This window comes from Miniopterus schreibersii (assembly GCF_964146895.1).
Source record: "Miniopterus schreibersii genome assembly, chromosome: 8".
Taxonomy (NCBI): Eukaryota; Metazoa; Chordata; class Mammalia; order Chiroptera; family Miniopteridae; genus Miniopterus; species Miniopterus schreibersii.
Genome location: NC_138109.1, coordinates 39,411,293 through 39,431,349, shown reverse-complemented (window position 1 = coordinate 39,431,349; position 20,057 = coordinate 39,411,293). Strand labels below are relative to the sequence as shown.

Here is a 20,057-nt window from a genome sequence, read left to right as displayed (position 1 = left end):
TTCTAGCTCAGTACCTTATTCCAGCTGGTAGCTAGTATAGGGGTAACTTTCCGGGGTATGATATTTCCGAAGGGGCCTACAGTATGCAAGGGAACAGACGTGACATCAGTACACAGCGAGATGAGGGTGCTCAAGGTAAAAAAAATAGCATTATTTTCTTTTTAAATATCTTCAAATAATCTATTTTAATTGACTATGATAAACAATAGAATCAAGGTAAAATTGTCCATACCATTGTTTGATCGGTAAATTAAAAGTAATTTCTTGCCAGTGTCTCTGAGCTTCATAATCACCAAACATAGGGGGTTTTCCAGCACCTAAGAGGAAAAGTAAAAAGAGCAAAACAACAACGTACTTTAGTGTATCAATGATTTTTATTCCCTTATGAAATTTTTCTAAATTATAGAGGCAGAGTAGGTAAAGGAAAAGAACACAGAAGTTGCCAAAAAAGTCAGCGAGATGAGGTCTGAATCCCAGCACTGCTGGCACCCTGAGTGACCGTGTGGCCTTGGGCAAATTATATAACCTCCATAAGCCTTAGCACATTAAAAACGGGATCAACACTACCTACCTAGAGGACCATAGTGCACAGTATAGTACCTGGTACACAGTAAACATTTAATAAATATTGTTAATCTTAGTTATTAATGTTAGTTATTAATTAGTTGATAATACTAATATAATATATCCAAGTTTATTTTTATTTCATGAGACTATCAACATACTATCCAACAAGTATCATAAAATAATAATAATAATACATATCTGTATTTGAAAGAGGGCTTTTATAAACTAAACATAAATCATTTAAAGCCAAGTATAGAACCAAGAACAGATATATATTACAAAGACACTAGATAGGTCAGGCTTTGCTGTCAATGAGTTATATAGAAACTGGTGCTTAATAGCTTTTTTTATTTCAAAATTTCAAATGAAGTGATAATGGATCTTTAATAACTAACAATTGATAGTGCCTACTGCACGCCAAATACAACAATGAACTAAGTATTACGATCCTCACTTTACAGCTGGAAAAACAAAGGCAATGGTCACCCAGGTAATAAGTAGCAGAGTCTGGATCTAAACCCAGGAAGACTGGTTCCATATCTATGCCCTTAGCTTCTACTCTGTATTGCCTCACAACTTGGCTAAGTAGATTATTAATCTTAAAATCATTTAAAATGACAAAAGGTAATTCCATTTAGTAAAGAGTAAACACCCACTATTTAACTAGCAGTTGACCGCAAAATTGTGACAAGGCCCAAAGAGGTACAGTACAAGCACAGGTTTTTAAATCAGCAAGTGAAAAACACATATAGTCAAGTATACTCATTAATCCCTAGGGAAGGTGTGCCATATTGGAGAATGGCATACTACTGCTCATTGAAATCCAACCTAGATTTTTTCCAGCTTTGAAACACTATATTAAGTAGATTTTTTTTTTTTTTTGCATCTAATGGCTATATTATACCAATATTCTTTAAATGCTAGCATCTCCACCCAAGGAGATACTCCCATTATGAGATAATCATGGGAAAAGCAGATTAACATCTTCAAAGCATATGCTCTGAGCTGTCACAAGGAATTACCCACAGTGCATAGACACATGTATGTACACACACACACACACACACACACACACACCTCTATCTCTCAAAAAGTACTGTCTTGTCCATTTTGGTATTCTCAGGATATAATGGCACCTGGTAGATGCTCAGTGAATGATGATAAAGTAAGGATACTGATATAAACGATGTGATATAGCAAAGATTTTAAGTTCAAAAGATCTGAGCTCCTGATTTTCCATCTACTGAATGTGCAACGTTAAGTAATTTGCGATGGCAGACTAATTAATTATGCCATGGCTACTTTGCCCATATATTGGTTCTTGCCCAAACACATCTTTAAGTTACTATCTAACATTGAAATTCCAAGCCTCTGTTCATGCTGCCAACTCCCTACTCATACATCTCATATCCAACATTTAAAAATCATCTTAAATTTCCAAATTCTCCGTGAAATCTTCCCTTATAAATTAAAATCATATTGATCATTAATTATTGACTTCTCATAATACTTGTATTTTTAGTATTATGTATTTTGTAACATGACTATACTATTTCCTAATTGCTACCCAAATAAGAATTTTAGTTTCTATGATTCTCCAGCGTTCAAAGGAAACATATTGCTAGGAAGATAGTACACACTTTCATTAAAAACTTCCTTAATCAACTGAGCAGTAGGGGGAGAATAACATACAATTTATTTTTTAAAGGTAAAGTAATTCCCCATTGAATTAATTACATTTTTGCATGTGTATTTTATAGATGTGTATGTGTGTTCCTGTTTTTAGAAATACAGCCACTGTCTATAGGGGAAAGAAGTTGGTTTTTATTTTTGTTTGTTTTGTTTTTATTTGCTTATTTTTGGTTCACTGGGATAATAAAAGTCAGAGATAATCTTAAGTAATTTCCTGTACCTGGAAAAACACAGCTTTCTAGATTTTCTGAAATTGCTCTAGACTGTGGTCAATGTGGAAGAATTTATTACCATTCTCTAACAAATAGAAGAATGGATAATGACTCTCCTTAGGGTTGAGAAACAAGTTTCTATCCAGAGTCTGACCTACTTCAATAAATTCAGCTGACACTGGCTATGAAATTAGTACTTAAGTTTTTAAAACTGTTAAAGTGCCCTTAAAGAAACCCAGAAGGACAACCCAACTGTACCTATGGGAGCTTCGCTTGGGAAGGGCAAAAAGGATTCCTTCCACTGTGATTAATTCCACAAATTCATTTACATGGATTCAGAATTACATAAAGAAAACACATTAATGTGTATTACAAAGCTTCAATTTTTGTCTCATTCTCAGGAAAACGGGCTTAAGCACCACTTAAATATTCATTTTATTAACTGCTGAATCATTCAATCATTCAATTTTATGTTAGAATTTTAAAAAACAAGTCGTTTCTTTGAAAACAATACATACTACTTGTCTTTACATTCAAATTTTAAACATTCTAAGAAAAGAAAACTTAGCTAAAATTTTCCAGAATAAAATCCCCTTTTATGTGTTCCTGGTAAGTAAGAAGAAACATTACAAATAGCCATGGGCAAGCTGGGAGAAACTAACCAACTAAACAGAACAGAGACATACTTTAACAATAATTAATATTTTGCAAAAAATTATTTTCTGACTTTCTCTTTCTAAACAGCCAATAAAGCTTGGAAAAAAAGATTATTAAAATTGGTTTAAGTGCTCCTTTTTGTTCTAAATACATTGGTAACACTATAGATTAAGTACAGAGGAACTGTGAATCTCTACAGTCAATACTAAGATCAAAACTTGTCTCCTTCCCATGACTTGTTTAAAAGCAACAAGCAAAAGTAAAATAAATAAAGAAAAGCAACAAGCAATATTTATTCAATATGTCTGTGTCTATAAAAACTAATTACATAAGCAGCACTTACGTAACGGGTATATGTAAATATGTAAGAGGTATAAATTTTAGAAAAACTTAAATTACAATATATATAAGTAGTTTCCCTATCCAATCTGTGGATTTCCAAAGAAGATATATAAACTAATGCTAAGCTTCCCCACTCCTGTGTTTCCTAATTACAATCTGAAAACTAGATAAACAAGAAGCAAACTAAAATAAGCATGTTAAAAAACAAATTATAACCCCCCAAAAGTACTGTATTTAACAGAGAGAAAAAATCTAAGTGGAATCACAGATGTTATACGTATTCATTACTTCTCCCAGCCTCCCATGATACAGAAGTTCTTCACACGTGAATGCTAAATCTTATATTCTTTATAATAGAGTGGAGAATTTTGAAAGAATCACAAGATGCCTATAAATATTCCACTAATGTGTAAGAACACTACTTTTCTTATATAGTAATCCAAAAGTAATCTTGTTCTGTTGACTTTCTTATGGGACAATTTAAGAGCATAGATGCTAAAATCTAGGAATAGTCTTAAAAAAAAAAAAAGAAAATATTGGTTTTTCACAGTATCTAAAAGTAGAGCATTCCTATGAAAACTTTCATAAGCTGAAATGGTATAAAGTGAAGAATATCCCCCACTTTCCAAAAGTTCATGTTACCCCACTTTGCTTTTACAAAAGACCTACATTAGAACGGTAAGCAGCTTTTTTTGTAAAATCAAAAATCTTCAGATTTCTTTCTGATTGGGAAAACAGGTACTAGTGTACATATATGGTTATTTTAGGAATGCAAGGTTGGCTCAGTGCTAGAAAGAACAAAAACATACTCAATCATGAATTAAAAGCACCCATTAAAATTAGAAACAAGATAAAGATGTCTGAACCACTACTTCTGTTCAATACTATAATAAGGTCATAGCAATAAAAAAATAAATAAGATACTAAAAATATAAGTAGAAGATAGTAAGAAATAAAACTGTCATTAGTCCCAGATCATTTTTTTTACATAGAAAATCCAAAAGATTCTTCAGATAAGTTATTAGAATTATAAGAGTTTAGAAAGGTTGCCAAACATAAGAAGTCAACCACATTTTTATACCCCAACAGCAGGAATTTCGAAAAGCAAATTTTAAAAAGGTAGCATCTACAATGGTGAAAAAATATATATATATATATAAATACCTAAGAATACATCTAAAAAAGGGTATATAAGACTTTCATTGATTGACTGAGTGAGTGAGAGAGAGAGTGAGTGAGTGAGTGATTTTAGAGAGAGGAAGGCAGAGGGAGTGGAAGTGGGAAAGAGGGAGAGAGAGAAAAACATCGGTTTGTTGTTCCACTTATTATGCATTCATTGGTTGCTTCTTGTATGTGCCTTGACTGAAGATAAAACCAGCAACCTTGGTGTATGGGGACAAGGCTCTAACCAACTGAGCTATTTGGCCCGGGCCAGGATGTATAAGACTTTTATACAGAAAATTATAAAATTTTATTAAAAGGTATTAAAGAAGACTTAAATAAATGGAGAAATATACCATCTAAATAAATTAGAATTCCCACTATGGTAATGATTGCCAATTCCTCTCACATTAATCAAAAGTATTGAAGAATATAATTCCAGTCAAAATCTCAACAAGGTTTTTCACTAGACTTTGACAATCTGATAATGTTTACTTTTTTATTTTTATTTATTTATTTTTGTTAACTCTGACCTGAGGATATTTTTCCACTATTTTTTAGAGAGAGTGAAAGGGAAGGAGGGGAAAGAGAGAGAGAAACATCAATGTTTCTGCATTGACTGGTTGCCTTCTGCATGCACCCCAGGCACATGCCCTTGACCAGGAATCGAACCCTCAGCCCTTTGATGAATGGGCTGATGCTCTAACCACTAACCCACACTGACCAGGGCAATGATTTGATTTTTATGTGTTGGTTTTTTTAAATCCTCACCCGAGGATATTTTTTCCATTGCTTTTCGGAGAGAGAGAGAGGGAAAGAGAGAAACATCCATGTGAGAGAGACACATCGATTGGTTGCCTCCCACATGCACCCCAACCAGGCCGAGCCTGCAACTGAGGTACATGCCCTTGGCTGGAATCCAACTCAGGACCCTTCCTTTAGTGGGACTACACTCTAACCACTGAACTAAACTGGCCAGGGCCTGATTTTTTTAGAAAGACATATATGTGCATATTAGCTTTCTATTGTTGTATAATAATTGATACAAACTTAGCAGGTTTAAACAATATTCTTTTCTAATCTCACAGTTCTGTAGGTCAGATGTCTGTGTGGACTTAACCCAGTTCTCTGCTCAGGGTCTCACAAGGCCAAAATAATATATCAACCATTCTGGACTCTGAAGGTCCGGGGAAAGAATCCACTTCCAAGCCCATGCCTCTATTTAGCTCTTATACAAATTCTTATTAGAATTATATGTTTAAATGTATTTTCGTGACCACACCAATAAAACCTGAAATTCTTCTCTGTCCCATTCAGAAAACTGTAAACTATTACCAAAAATCAAATAAACAAACAAAAACTATTCAAAGGAATATTTACCAGTCTTTTAAACAGTAAAAATGTGTTACCTGAATAAGAATTGAGAGAAACTGTCCACCGTACTGTTAGTCCTATTAAGACCACAGTTGTCATCAAGTACCATTTCTCCATGTTTCTTCAAGTTTAGGGAGGAAAATAACAGGACCAGTGCTAGAATACTGTTAACACGCTGTCAGGTACTTCTTTTCTTGATCAGAGACTGTTACCAATTGTTTGGAATTAGGAGTTTGAGAGGATTTTAAGTGATGCTCCGTTTCCAAACAAATATTGATTTTTTTATAGCTATGAAGAAGTAGCCTGCAAGAGGGAGGGAAAAAAAAAGAATACCAAGATTTAGCTGACAATAGTACTTTTAATAATGAACCCATTGAACCAAGTAGAAAGATGGAGAATTAGGGGAGTGGGGGGCAGAGGAAAGGAGGCAGTTTTAAGTTCCTGATTCCTTAGCCCCCTAGTTGGAAAATATACCTCAAAAGGTAGTTCTACCTGTTAAATGGGACTCAATATATCTAAAGTAAGGATCTGCCCTTACAAGCGAATATTTCTGAGTGAAGAAAAACAACAGAGATATGTAGATAGTAGAACATTCGATTCTATCTAAAGCATATTCACCTACAGGTAAAAATAAGACCACAAGGGTAAACAAAGGGTGATTTATCTTTGGTACAGAGAGAAAGAGGAATTTTATCTTCCTATTTAGTTTGAGAAAGTCTTCCACTAAAGTAATTTATGTAGTTTGATTTTTTACTTCTTTTCTTCCAAAGTATACCTGCATTAACTACACCAACTTTCCATCTTATAGAATGAACCTTTGCCAGAATCCATAAGAATAGCCCCAACTCTTAAAACAACAACAAATGAAAAGCAGTAAAATGCAATTAACCACTTACATATTTCATTTTTTTCACTTTTTCCCATGGGGCTTTTAAAATTAGATAGCTTTGAAACAATGCAGGCTAACGCACCCTGATCACTAAGACATTTTCACCTATCTTCAAACTGATTCTCCAAACGCAACCTTTCTATGAAAACTTCTGGAACAAATTCCTTTTGTCTATGGAAATCCTAGCCATTCTTCAAAGTTCAGTTTAAGTTCACTTCCTTAGTAAAGACCTCCCTGATCATTCCCAAAGCTTTCTTCCCTGCCTCTGAACATCTCCAGTCAACACTGTCTATTCCATTTTTAGTAAAAAGAATATTTTCAACCCATAAATCAGGATCTAAAAACAAACAAACAAAAAAACAACTGTGGTCCATTTTAACCACAGAATATACTTTAATTTAAATATATTGTTAAAATACAATTAAATAAATCAACTGAAAGTTTTAGGGAAAAATTGGCACATTCCACCTATTGGGCAAAAATTATTTTCTTACTTAAAATAAAAATAGCAAGGGACACCCGGCCGGCTTGGCTCAGTGGTTGAGCGTCAACTCATGAACCAGGAGGTCACGGTTCCATTCCCAATCAGGGCACATGCAGGGGTTTCAGGCTCAATTCCCAGTAGGGGGCATGCAGGAGGCAGCTGATCAATGACTCTCTCTCTCATCATTGATGTTTCTATCTCTCTCCCTCTCACTTCCTTTCTCTGAAATCAATAAAAACTTATTTTAAAAAAATAGCAAGGGACAACTCTAGAACAATGAAGTCTAGCATCTCAAGTAAGTAGAATGACACAAAGCATTTAGTAAGGCTATATAACTATATTATTTAAATTTGGGTTATATAAATTCCCTCTTTCCTCCCCCCTACTGCAACCATCTCTGATCATTTTACTGTTCACTGGAACTTTTATCACAGGGGCAAAGTAAGAGGAAAATTTAAAACTAAATCACTTTTTGATGTTGATTCTGGGTTTGACAAAGTTATAGGCCATTATAAACTACTCAAATTCTCTCTTAGTCTAATTCAAAAAGCCCCTTTTATCAACATTTTCCATTATATACTATATTCCAAAATTGCAATACAACACTCTACTTTTTGCTTAGACATCATGTTTAAAATTGATTTTACAAAAGCTAATTCCTGGATTTAAAAATATAGCTTAACTAATATTCTATCTTGTAAATTTAAATCACCAATATGACCAAGTTAAGTCAATTATCCACAGTTGCAGATAATCATATTTAAGTACTTCCCCAGGTACCTTAAGTAACAAAAATAAACTACCAATAACACTTAATAATCATAATGAATTTAAAGAACATAACGCTCAATATTATGCTGATCGGGTTTGTTAATCACACAATGATGGAAGGGATAGAGAACTGATGCACTAAACAATCACATCCAAAGAGGCATGGACAACAAATATGCAGAACTGAATCTAACGCCAGAAATCATGACACATTCAAATAACTTCAATAGTCCTGCACTTAAACGTGAAAAACAAACCAAGAAAAATCAACTGCATGAGAGCTGAAAGGGAGGCAACAGATAACAGATGATAATTATCAGCTCTGTTTGGACCCAGAACTGATAACCAATGTTACAAGTATTTGGATTATTAGGAAATCTTTTCTAACAATAATAGCTGTCCAAACATGAAATGAGCTTCTTTTTGAGATAGGAGTTCCTCTTTAATGGTTTCAAACAGAAACTGAGCAACTATTTGACAAGAATATTTTTAGAATGTAGAATAGATGACTAATTTATAAAGTGCCTTCTAAATCTGATTTTGAAGGCATATTATGTGCCTGAATTAATATATATCCTGACAATACAAAAAAGATTTAGTCTCTCAACATGTTAATGTTTCTCCTAATTCCCAATAGTTGCCCAATATTACCACATTTATAGGGCTTCTCTGAGTGAAATGGATAGCCCTTCCCATCCTCCACAAGCAGCTCATGTTAGAAACTGAAGGAAATAAAAAACATCTCTTCCTGACATCTGCTAAACCTAGAATAAAATTCAAATATCCCAACCATAAGGCGCTCTGTGATCTGACCTCTGCCTGCCTTCCCAGTGCCATCTGCTTCCCCTTTCCCACAAGTATTTCCTCTCTTCCTAGAACCTGTCAGGTTCATTCACACCTCACTTCCTTTCCATTTCTATTCCCTCTGCTTGAAATGCTCTTAACACAACTCACTGGACAATCTTTTGTCCTTTACCTTGTACCTCAAGTCATCCTCTCAAAAGATCCCTGCCCACTCTACGAAGGTTTCCAGCCCTTACTGTCATTCCCTTCTTCAATTTTCTTCCTAATTCTTTTCACCATCGGGAATTATATTTTCTTACAACATGGAACAATCTCACAAACATAATTCTAAGAAAAGCTAGATCCCAAAGAATATATTTGGTTTCACTTATGAAAGCCTCTTAAATCAGTAAAACTAATCTATGGTGGCAGAAATCAGGACAGATTACCTTTGGGGAGAAAACGGGGGATGGTAATTAGAAGAGGTCTCCAGGGACGTCTTCTGAGAAAAAGTTTTGAATGTTCTGTTTCCTGATTTGAGTGGTGAATAAAAATGTGTTTATGATAAATCAACAAGTTACAACTTATGATCTGTGTACAGTATTATACAGTATTATCTTGTCCATGTTACATTCCAATAAAAAAGTATAAAAGGAAATTACTTTTTTTGTCAACTAGAATATAAATAAGCTCCATGCAAGCAGGGATCCTCCTGTCTCAGGTGCTTTCTTCCCTGCGCTTAGAAAAATGTTTACAGAAGGCAGGTGCTCATAAGGTACAGACCGACCCCGATTTACCATGGTTCAACTGAGGATGTTCAGCTTCACCCTGGTGAGGAACCAATACCCATTCAGTAGAAACCATACTTCGAATTTTGAATTTCAGTCTTTTCCTGGGCTAGTGATAGGCTCTACAACTCTACCATTGTAGCCGGCCCACAGCTCCCTGGCAGCCACACCATCACAAGGGTAAGGAGCGCATAGCCCGTTGCCAGTGTCTTGGATTTTGTGTTCCACGTCCCATCGTGTCTACAAAACCGCCTATTTGTCTCTTGCTTCGGGTGGGAAGGGGAAGACAATTACTCTTGAGATGAAACTCAAGATAATGGCCCAACGTTAGTCCAATATAATAAGTGTTCTGAGCAAGTTTAAGATAGGCCAGACTATGATGTTGGGTAGTTTAGGTGTATTAAATGTACTTTCAACTTAGTAATATTTTCAACTTAGGATGGGTTTAACGATGAGTGTATCTGGATGTAACCACATCCCATAGGAGGAGGTCCTGTATTTGCTGACTGTCGATCTTCACGTGTGAAATGGGGAGATACCTAGTTTTACTGAGTCCTTAACGGTTTAAGATGTTATGCGGACTCTTCTCCTTGAAGAGTAAAAAGGGTCCTTTATTACTTTTTCCATCCGTAAAGCAAAATACAGTAACTTCCCAACGGACCCCCTGGGCCAGGAAGTTGCCACGCCGGCGGCGGTGTCCACCCCGCTTTGCGCTGAGAGCGGGCGTCCACTCGGGAGAAGCCGGCCGCGCACCGCCCAGGGGCGACTGTGCCCCTTTCCTCCGAAAGTCCTTTCCTCCAGGCGGACATCGCCGCGCGAGCGCTGCTACCGCAGGTGAGCTCGTTTTGCAGAAGGGACCCCTCCTGACATTCCCCTCCCCCCTTTCTCCAGCGGGCCAGACCCTCGGGACCACGGGAATGCGGGGGGCACGCCGCTCCAGCCAAGGGGGCCCACCACCATGCCCGCGTCCCCACCCCGCGCCCAGGCGCGCTGCAGGCTGCCGTGCGGAGGCCTGGACGCCGCCCCGCCGGGGGAAAGGCGCGGGGAGCCCGGCCGCCAGCGGCGCGCAGGCTCGCGGCGGCGCGGGCGCCCAGCCCCTCCCCTCGGGCCGGGCCGAGGGAACCCGGGAGCCCGGCCTTACCCCGCCGCCCACCGCACGTGGAGATTCGCGCCCGCAGCGGGTTCCGAGAAGGCGCCTGCGCGCTCGCGCCCGCGGCGAAGGGCCCCTGGGGCTTCCGCCTTCCCCGCTCGCCCCGCCCGGGCGCCCTGCGCGGGAGCGAGCCCGTCGGCGCGCGGGGCGGGGAGGCGGCGCGCGGGGCGGGGAGGCGGCGCGCGGGGCGGGGAGGCGGCGCGCGGGGCGGGGAGGCGGCGCGCGGAGGCGGTGCGCAGGAGGCGTGGCACGAGCGGCTGGAACCCGAGAGGCCGCGGGCCCGGGTTACGCGCGGGGCAGGTGGAAAGCCCCTCGCTCCTCTTTCCCGGGCCCGTGGCCAAGGCATGAGCTGCTGCTTAGTCCACAGATTCCTGCCAGGGGCGCGGCCTGGCTCGCCCCGCGGAGCGGAGAGCCCGAGGCTGCGTCTCATCCCCGGCAGCAGGGCTTCCTCCGGGCCTGTGCCCTCGAGAAATCAAAAAGCCAACCGGCTTCGCTTTCTTCAGGCTACCTGCCTGCGGAGGGGTGGAGGCTGGGAAGGCGCTTCCTCTGAGAAACGTCACTGAACGGCCCACCGCTCTCGAGAGCCTGTTATGCAGAAGAACAGCCCAGGCTTCCAGTAGCCGCTATGCCGTCCCCATCGGACAGCTTGGATCACCTTTTCCCTGCGGCCAGAAGTAACTGCATTCCCTTCTTTCTTCGGAGAATGCTCTCATTCCTCCCTTCTGGAATCTGGCCATTCTGTATGAGCCCACCCCTCTAATTTGTAATCCATAAGCATCAGTAAATATTTGGCTATGGCTCTATACTATGCAGGTCTGATCAACTCTCTGGATCTTGGGCTCTTCGTCTGTGAAATGAGTGAGTGGGGCTAGGTAAACTCTAAAATTTTACTTTCTATTTAAAGGACCATGGGCACTGAAAATATGGACAAGTTCCTACCCTCAAGATAGTTAATTCTTATTGGGAAGACATTTTCCCAATAAGGATAGAAAGCAACAGAAAGCACATGCTGAACACACGTTATTGGTATGTGCACTAAGCACTACAGGAGTTCAGAGAAGAGAGTTCACTGTGAGCTAAAAACTATCAGGAAGTGCTCTCCCTGGAGGGTCCGCTGAGATTTGAAGGAAAGCCTGGGCTTCCAATAAGCGAAGAGGACGGTGATGGGACTCTAGACAAAGGAAACGGTTCAAGCCAAATTTGTGGCAGCCAAAAAGTGCAAAACAGTTTCTCCAGTTTAGATGGTGGGTGATGAGCTGGAGAGCAATAATTATGGAGAACCTTAAATACGAGGCTGTAGTGTTTGGGATTTATTCAATGATCAGTAAGAGGCCAGTGAATGACTTTTAGCAAGGAATCAAGTGTATGGTACAGTTTAGAGAAAATTTAATGTGATAATGCATAAGATGAATAGGAGGAAAAGGTAGAAATCATCACAGTAGCCTCTGCATGATTAGACAAGGGCCTGGACTGAGATAGTGATCGTAGAACTGGAAGAGAAGAAGAGATCAATGGAAGGAGAGAAGTTGGAACTGAAGATAGAGACATGAAGGCTGGAGAATGAGGGATGCAGTATCGTAGGAGAATAGACAACCATACCTGAGTAAACACATGTTTAAGGTGAAGAAGAAAAAGGCAAATTGATGAAGAATGTTACATGGTGACAAGTGTAGGGGGAAATCCAATGTATTGCATGATCATAAATGTTAAGTGTCTTGCGAACAAGAACCATGTTTGGCAGACCAAAAATCATGTTTCATCGAATCTAATTGGCTCTTTCAATTGTAAGAAGCACCTGTATTTTATGTACCACTAAGAAAGAAAAAAATGTTACCACTTAAACTACTTATGATTGTAAAACATATTTCAGAAGTATTAATATGTGAAAAATCTTCAAATGGTGAAAGTGGGTATCAGTCTCTCCTTTCTGGCCCAGTATTAACAAAGTTGGTGCTTAAAATGCTCTTTCCTTCCATTAGGTACCATCATCTCTGAATGTCCAATGCCTATCCATAACACATACTCAGCAAATGCATTTTGAATGAGTTCATTAGGGTAGACCCTAGTCTAATATGACTGATATCCTTATAAGAAGAAGAAATTTGTACAGAGACCTGCCCATGCACAGAGCAAAGGCCATACGAAGAAACGGAGAAGAAAACTGTCTACAAGCCAAGGAAAGAGGTCTCAGAAGAAACCAACCCTATCGACACCTTGATCTCAGACTTCTAGCCTCCAGATGTGTGAGACTATAAATTTCTGTTGTTTAAGCAACCCAAATATTTTGTATGGCAGCCCTAACAAATACATATCTCATCAAAGGTATGTACTTGTTTTTAAAAGAATAGCTTATTAATTTTTAGGGAGGGAGGAAGAAGACAGAAACGTCGATGTGGGAGAGCAATGGGGAGCGGCTGCCTCTTGCAGGCCCCCTACTGGGGATCAAGCCTGCAACCCAGGCACGTGCCCTGACTAGGAATCAAACCAGCAATCAGCAACCTCCTGGTGCACTGGGGGACACCCAACCAACTGAGCCACCGGGGCAGGGCTGTACTTACTATCAATACCAAAGCGCTGGTCAAACTTCCTCACACAAATTAGACTTTTATGGAAGTTTCTAATCCCATCCCTAGATCACGTCCACTCACTAAGAAAACAAGCCCTTTTTCATATCAGGCCCAGGGGTACCCTGATTCTAGGTGAAAACCATTCATCTGATCATAGATGCACTTTGAAATAGAATCCCTTTTCCTGTCCGTACATCTTCCTCAATTGATCCTTGTATGTCATTTTCCATTCTTCTGAAATCTCCCTAGTTTCATCAAACCCTTGCCCCATCCAGGGAATAAGTCTACCTAAGAAGCATAGACTTAGAATTAACCTCCACATTTCCAAGTTTCACTATAGCCATTTACAAAAGAGTAGTCTCTTGTATACTAAAGTCTTTCATATCCAATTCATTTGATCCTCACAATAACCCCGAGAGAATGGTAGAGCAGGTATTATTATCCCCTCTGACATAAAAGAAAACTTGACAGCAACATTTTCCAAAGTACACTCCACAGAATTCTCATTCAGTGAAATAACTGTTGCCAAAAGAATTTTTTAAGTATGAAGACAGTCTCCAAATACACAGACAAGTTTGAAAATAATGTGTTCCACAAATCTAAAAAGGATTCCTTATTCCAGGTCTTCTCAGAGCCTTTGATGTGTTACATACATCATGATTCTCCACGAGAATACAGTGGACCCTTGAACAGCACAGGTTGTGGATTTTTTTTTTTTCAGTAAATACTGTACTGTTTCAGTCCATGGTTGGGAGTCTGTGGATGCAAAGACCCAGCTGTATGCATTGATCTATGCCATTTTACATAGGAGACTTGAGCATCCTGGGATTTTGGTATCCAAAGGGGTGTGGAGTCCTAGAACCAATTCCCTGTGGATACTGAGGGATAATTAAGTTTTGGAGGAGTCAAAAGTTATGTGCAGATTTTCAACTGTTGGAGGTTAGATGCCCCTACCCTCAAAGCTGTTTAAGAGTCAACTGTATAGAATTTTCAGGCTTATTTAACCAAGGAATCCTATCCCCACACTCCACCTCACCTCACACTTCCCATTCCTCAGTGGTTCATCCCTCAGAGTTGGAAATGCTGGTTTAAAACATTGTGTAATTTCCCTAAGAGATGCAGCAAATAAATGTCAGAACTATGATTAAACACAAATTTTAGTTATGTGGTAGGCAGTTAGACAGACATGAGCAGAGCAAGGATGCTAGGCCGTATCCAGAAGTTCACTAGGGTGCCTAGCAACAAACAATTGTAGGGTGGGATCTCACCCCCAGGGTGACCTTTCCTCACCTAAGAGATAACATCTAGGCCTGAGTTGTATTTCGGCTCCAGGCCCAGAAAAGCCGAAAAACCAGACAAGCAAAGCCAAGGCTGACCTCAGGACCAGCTGCATTGACTTATGACCCCCTGCCCTGGTGCAGACCAATCAATCAGTGGAGACCCTGACCCTGAAAGGACACTCCTAGAAAGCTGCTGAATATTCTATTGAGGTCTTCCCCTGGACCTGGACCTCCCCTAAAACCTCCACCCTTAAAACCCTTAGGACTGAAGACCCAGCCTGCTCTCCCTCCCCAGGGCATGCCTGCACCTTTCCCTTCCCCTGCCCCCTCCCCATGCCCCCAGGTGTGTCACCTTTACCTTCCTTATTTCTAAGCTCCAAAGGCCCTTCCTTTGCCTCTATAATTTGTTTCCTAAGCCCATTTCTTCTACGAATTACTTCTTCTACCTCTGTGATTTTCTAAGTAAGCGTTGTCTTATAGTTTGAGTCTTGGCTCTGAATTCTTTCCTAGCCAGAATCAAGTAACCAAGGTTGCTGCACCCAGGTCCAGTCTGACCCCACTTGTCTAACATATGGTGCCGTTCCTGCCGCCCTCAACAGTTACTTTCATTCATTTTTCAGGTCTATGTAAAAGAAGCTCAGAAGTGCAGAAATTGCACACAAAAAAAGACAAAGCATTGACATGATGACTATCATTAGTATGACTATGAATTTTGAAAATTAAGTTAATTATAAAACAAAGTTAAATGGAAAAAATAAATCCCTAAAAATCAGAAATAAAATGAAACAAAAGAACTTAAGTGTGTATGTAATCGGTGGCTCAATACACAAAGAATAACTGTTCCAAGTGACTTTAAAAGAATAATTTGATGGTTGATCTCTAATAGGATATACACTAAGAAAAATGATGTTAGCCCTGGCCAAGTAGCTCAGTAGGTTAGAGTGTCATCCCAATACCCCAAAGTTGTGGGTTTGATACCCAGTCAGGGCACATACAAGAATCAACAAATGGATGTCTCTCTCTCTCTCTTCCTCTCCCTCTCTAAAAAAATCAATAACCGGGGGGGAAAATTTAAAGAAGTTTAAAAAAAAAAAATCTGCTAAAAAAATAAAATAATTATTAAAGGTGTAAGAGAGGAGTTAAATATCAGCACAAGCTCATGATGTATTTCATTGAATTACTGAAAGGAAGGACGTGAGGAAGACAAGTGGAGGGAGGGAAAGAGAGAGGAAAGGGGAGGGAAGAAGAAAAAAGGAAGGGAGAGAGGGAAGGAGAGTGGGAGTCGGGGAGAGAGGGAGGGGGAAGGAAGAAAAGAAGGAAAGGAGGGAGGGAATAGAAAGGAAACATGTTTTCTTTTTACTGAAAGGATTGAAAACAAAGACCAACTTAAGAACAATGAGCATCCTTAGCACACAGATTGTGGTCTGACATACTATCCCTATTAAAAGGAACCAGGGATCTTTGTAGAAATAGCTGATTACAGGTATGGAAAAGAAATATACAAAAAGAAATCTGGAACATTTTGTTATACCAGATATCCAGGAAACTGTTAAAGACAAAGACAACCAGGGTCAAGGTCAGCAAGGCTCAGGAGCCAACCTGAAGAGAGTCCCGCTGGCCGTAGAGGGGACACACTGAGCATCAGGAAGCATAATAACTGCAGTGGGCAGATACACATCAAATGTGAAGTGGCTGTTGAATTCTCTGTTGAATTCTCCCTGAGCTTATAATGATACTTTAAGAAAAGACAAGGTCACCGATGGAGGAAGTTAGTAAACCACTCATTATTTTGAAATCTGGTAAATAAAGAATCAAGCGGTTTTTCTGCCTTTGTTATATAAATTATTCCACTGTGTAGCCAAATGTAGCTGATATGGGCAAGTTTCTCTTTGCAGAGTATTTCAGCCACCCTTCCCTTCCCAATCCCCCTTGTCCTTCCTCTTTCCCTCACCTTTCCTCTCCCTCTCTTTTACAGACACACAAACACACGTGCGCGCCGGCGTGAGCACACACATACATTCACCCTTATTCCAAAGCACCAAACAGCTGTATATGTGAGACGAATTGCTTTGGGGACTCCAGCAGCTAACCTCATATTTGAATGGGACCAAAATGAATTCAACCTAAACTGCGTTGTTGTCTGCAGTGAGCAGAGTGATTTAAATTTCTTTACTGCTTAGATGAAGCTAATCAAGTTACAAATTACCTATGGATATACTCATTTATTTAACAAACACTTATTGAGCCCGGCCGGGCGTGGCTCAGCGGTTGAGCATCAACCTAGGATCCAGGCGATCAGGGTTCAATTCCCGGTCAGGGCACATGCCTGGGTTGTGGGCTGGATCAATGACTCTCTCATCATTGATGTTTTTCTCTCTCTCTCTCTTTCCTCTCTCTGAAATCAATAAAGATATGTATTTTTTAAAAACAAACACTTATTGAATAAATAGCCTGCCCTTAAGGAGTTTATAAACCAATATTATATACAGCCCAGGAGAATACAAATAATTGTTATTTCTGCTGTCAGTTTCAGACGCCACTTGGAATTATTTTTATACAAATATGAATTTTTCAAATATATATATGATATACATATAAAAATAATTTTGTGGATATGGACCATAAAAGAAATAATACGTTCCTGCCACATAGTATGGTGTTATTGTAACAGAATCTAGAAACCAACCTAAGAACATACATTCATATGTTTATACCTTTATTTCTAGATGCAAATAAGACAGAAAATATTAGTCTATAAAGGTCCACAGATACAATTTGTTGTGGAAGTCTAAGTTTTATAAAATCATAAGATTTTAAAACTCCTGTTTTTAAAAGTTATTAAAATATAGGATGGTGCTTATTATGTCTTTACTGATAAAAAGAGTTCTTTAATGTGACAATGTAATGTATTCATTGGTTCATGGTCCCCAAACCTCCGAGGAGTGTAACAAATCTACATCTCTCTCAGCCCAGGATTTTGAATTTAAATTTAAATATGTGATATATGGTATAACTGAGCCCAACATATTTTGGAGAATTATAAACATCTATAATTTCCAATAATGAGTAACAGTGTTGGGTCATGTTTAAGTGGATTTATAAAGCCAATGTGATAATACAAACGCTACTTTATTACTTCATCTCCAGTATCTTTCACAACTGAGTGGATTGTCACACTCTATTATGTGGCACACAGATCCATTGGCTAGAGCTATCACGGTACTTGTCTAAAACAGTCTTTGAAAATGAAAATTTGGGCTAACTATAAAGGAGGCAACCTGCCAGTAAGAACTATTCAAACCAAAAAGTCTCCCCGAGGAAAATGATAAGAACTCCATTTTAAAATCATATCAATCAAAACGGTAGGAGGTTCCAACCTGTAAATTTTACAGTAAATACATTAAGATTTAAAGTCAGACTTTTAAATAAATTTTTATTTATAGTAAAGAATGAAAGTCCATGCCAAAGAAACAGGGTAAGTGACAAAATAAAGCCTTTTCTTCCTACTTGGTGTTTTCCTTTTGCTCACCAATTCTTTTTAAAAGATTGCCAACTGAGAAAGAGCACTGAGGAGTTGGGCGGGACAGAAAATAAAAATTATGTTTTATCACCATTTTGTTTTACAGTGAGTTTGGGGTTTTGTTTTAATGAGAAAAGGGATGTCAGACATTGTCAACAGTAACACTCTGCCTCTAGGAACATGGGTTTAAAAAGCTAAATGGGATTCCACATGTGCCCAATAATAGGAGCTACTACGGGTCACCTGAATGATTCTCATAAAATGAGGAAAGAACCTGGGTGCTTTGATGGTGTGAAGAAAAATAATCCTTCCTGGATATGCAGTGAAGACAGGTTTGGAAAAACAAACAAACAAACAAACTCCATCTATGAAAAGTTCTTTTCTCTAATTGAAGGAGTTAGTTTTCTGGAATAAGAGCTGACCTGAACAGCACTAAGCTGATACTGAATCCACGGTGGTCAGTCACGCAGGGGGAATACCCTCTGGGTGCCCTTGCTCCTCCAGGGTTTTTTCAGGATCTGGAGAAGAGGCGAGGAAAAGGAAGGCATCCTCTCCCTCCAGTTAGGGCACCCAAGAATGCATGGTAAGAAGAAATAAAATACCAACAAAAAAGTGTTTTTCAAAACCGCCCTCCCCGCAGCCGTAGAGGAGTGCCACCGTGTGTACTTTGACCGTGTTCTCGGGAAAGACTAGAACTACAGCTTTACCCCAGGTCTGCATCTGGGCCGACTGCGAGGGCGGGCCCGGAGCCCTCAATCCTATTCAAATAAAGGAAGGGGCTGGAAAAGAAAGGCGTGAACAGGCCTCCAAAATAGACCCCAGTGAGACACAATTACAGTCGATCGGGCGCCCTGCATTTTCCCCTCCAAAGGCTTCTGCAGGACACTGGTTTCAATGACACGCGCCAAAGCTGGTACCTAGTTACGCTGAGCCCTTGTGGGCCTGCGGGGCCTGCTCTCTGCGGGGCGCTTTCTGCCTGTGTGTGCTTCTCTTCCCAAATGAATTTTCCCTCGAGGCGCCAGCGAAATGGCAAACCTTTCTCCAGTGGGGGGGCTCCTTTTTCTAATTTTTGCCTCTTGCCTTTTGTAAAATACTCGGGTCCTTTAAGCCATTTCACAGTGTGAGATTTAATTACATTCTGAGTGGAGTGCTTTTTTTTTTTTTTTTTTTCTGGTCCTTCTTTGGTGTTCCTAATTTAATGGCAACCCCTGAGTAGAGACTTTCCTGGGTCCTGAGATCTATGGACATCCACATCAAATTTTGAAAAACCTCGTGTTCTTAATAAAGTTCTCTACTTTCTCAGCATGCCTCTCTTGCATTTAATTAATAAAGTTTTGGTAGTTGTTTAAATAGATTAAATGTCACACTTTACATTGAAAGAGAAGGTTCTACCTAACTGACCTATTTTTCATCCGTGATTTAGAAAAAGGCGGATTAGCATGGATATTGCATTTTCAAGGACCTCGCCACTATTAAATAGACTGTTAAGTGCATTTTATGGCTGAAGAGTCTGTTCCCAGTTCAGTCTACAAGACGTGCTAAGTTCATCTCTACCTGCTACATTGAACATTCACTGACTAAAATACTTTCTGTGGATGTAATACCCATGCTCTGTATCTTTTAAGTACATAACTCTAAATATTTTAGGACTAGTAAAACGTAACTCAATAAAAGTCCCCAGAATATGTGTTGTCCCTCAAGAAAAATACAGTGTTCATATTTATTCAATGTTATACTTCCTGTGTTCCATTAGCACCTGTATATCATAAGGTGACCTGATGCTTAAAAATAACGTAGGCACTCATAAAATGAGATTACAA

The 20,057-nt window shown here is 39.5% G+C and overlaps 1 protein-coding gene across 4 annotated transcripts in view; it reads right to left on the bottom strand.

The window, feature by feature from the left end:
- The window catches only part of ALG6 (ALG6 alpha-1,3-glucosyltransferase), a 36,159-nt gene extending 25,173 nt beyond the window's left edge, over nt 1–10,986 (bottom strand). The window contains exons 1-4 of one of the 4 annotated variants that reach the window (XM_081144407.1): nt 10,862–10,950; nt 9,382–9,463; nt 6,041–6,308; nt 233–317 (exon numbers count right to left, since the gene is read on the bottom strand). In XM_081144407.1, the coding sequence (XP_081000533.1) occupies nt 233–317; nt 6,041–6,122 (167 nt within the window). In that variant the 5' untranslated portion in view covers nt 6,123–6,308; nt 9,382–9,463; nt 10,862–10,950. Of the gene's footprint in view, nt 1–232; nt 318–6,040; nt 6,309–9,381; nt 9,464–10,381; nt 10,489–10,861 lie in introns of those variants that run through there. The other 3 variants (XM_081144408.1, XM_081144410.1, XM_081144409.1) reach the window with 3 other exon arrangements.
- Between the last annotated feature and the right edge of the window lie 9,071 nt (nt 10,987–20,057).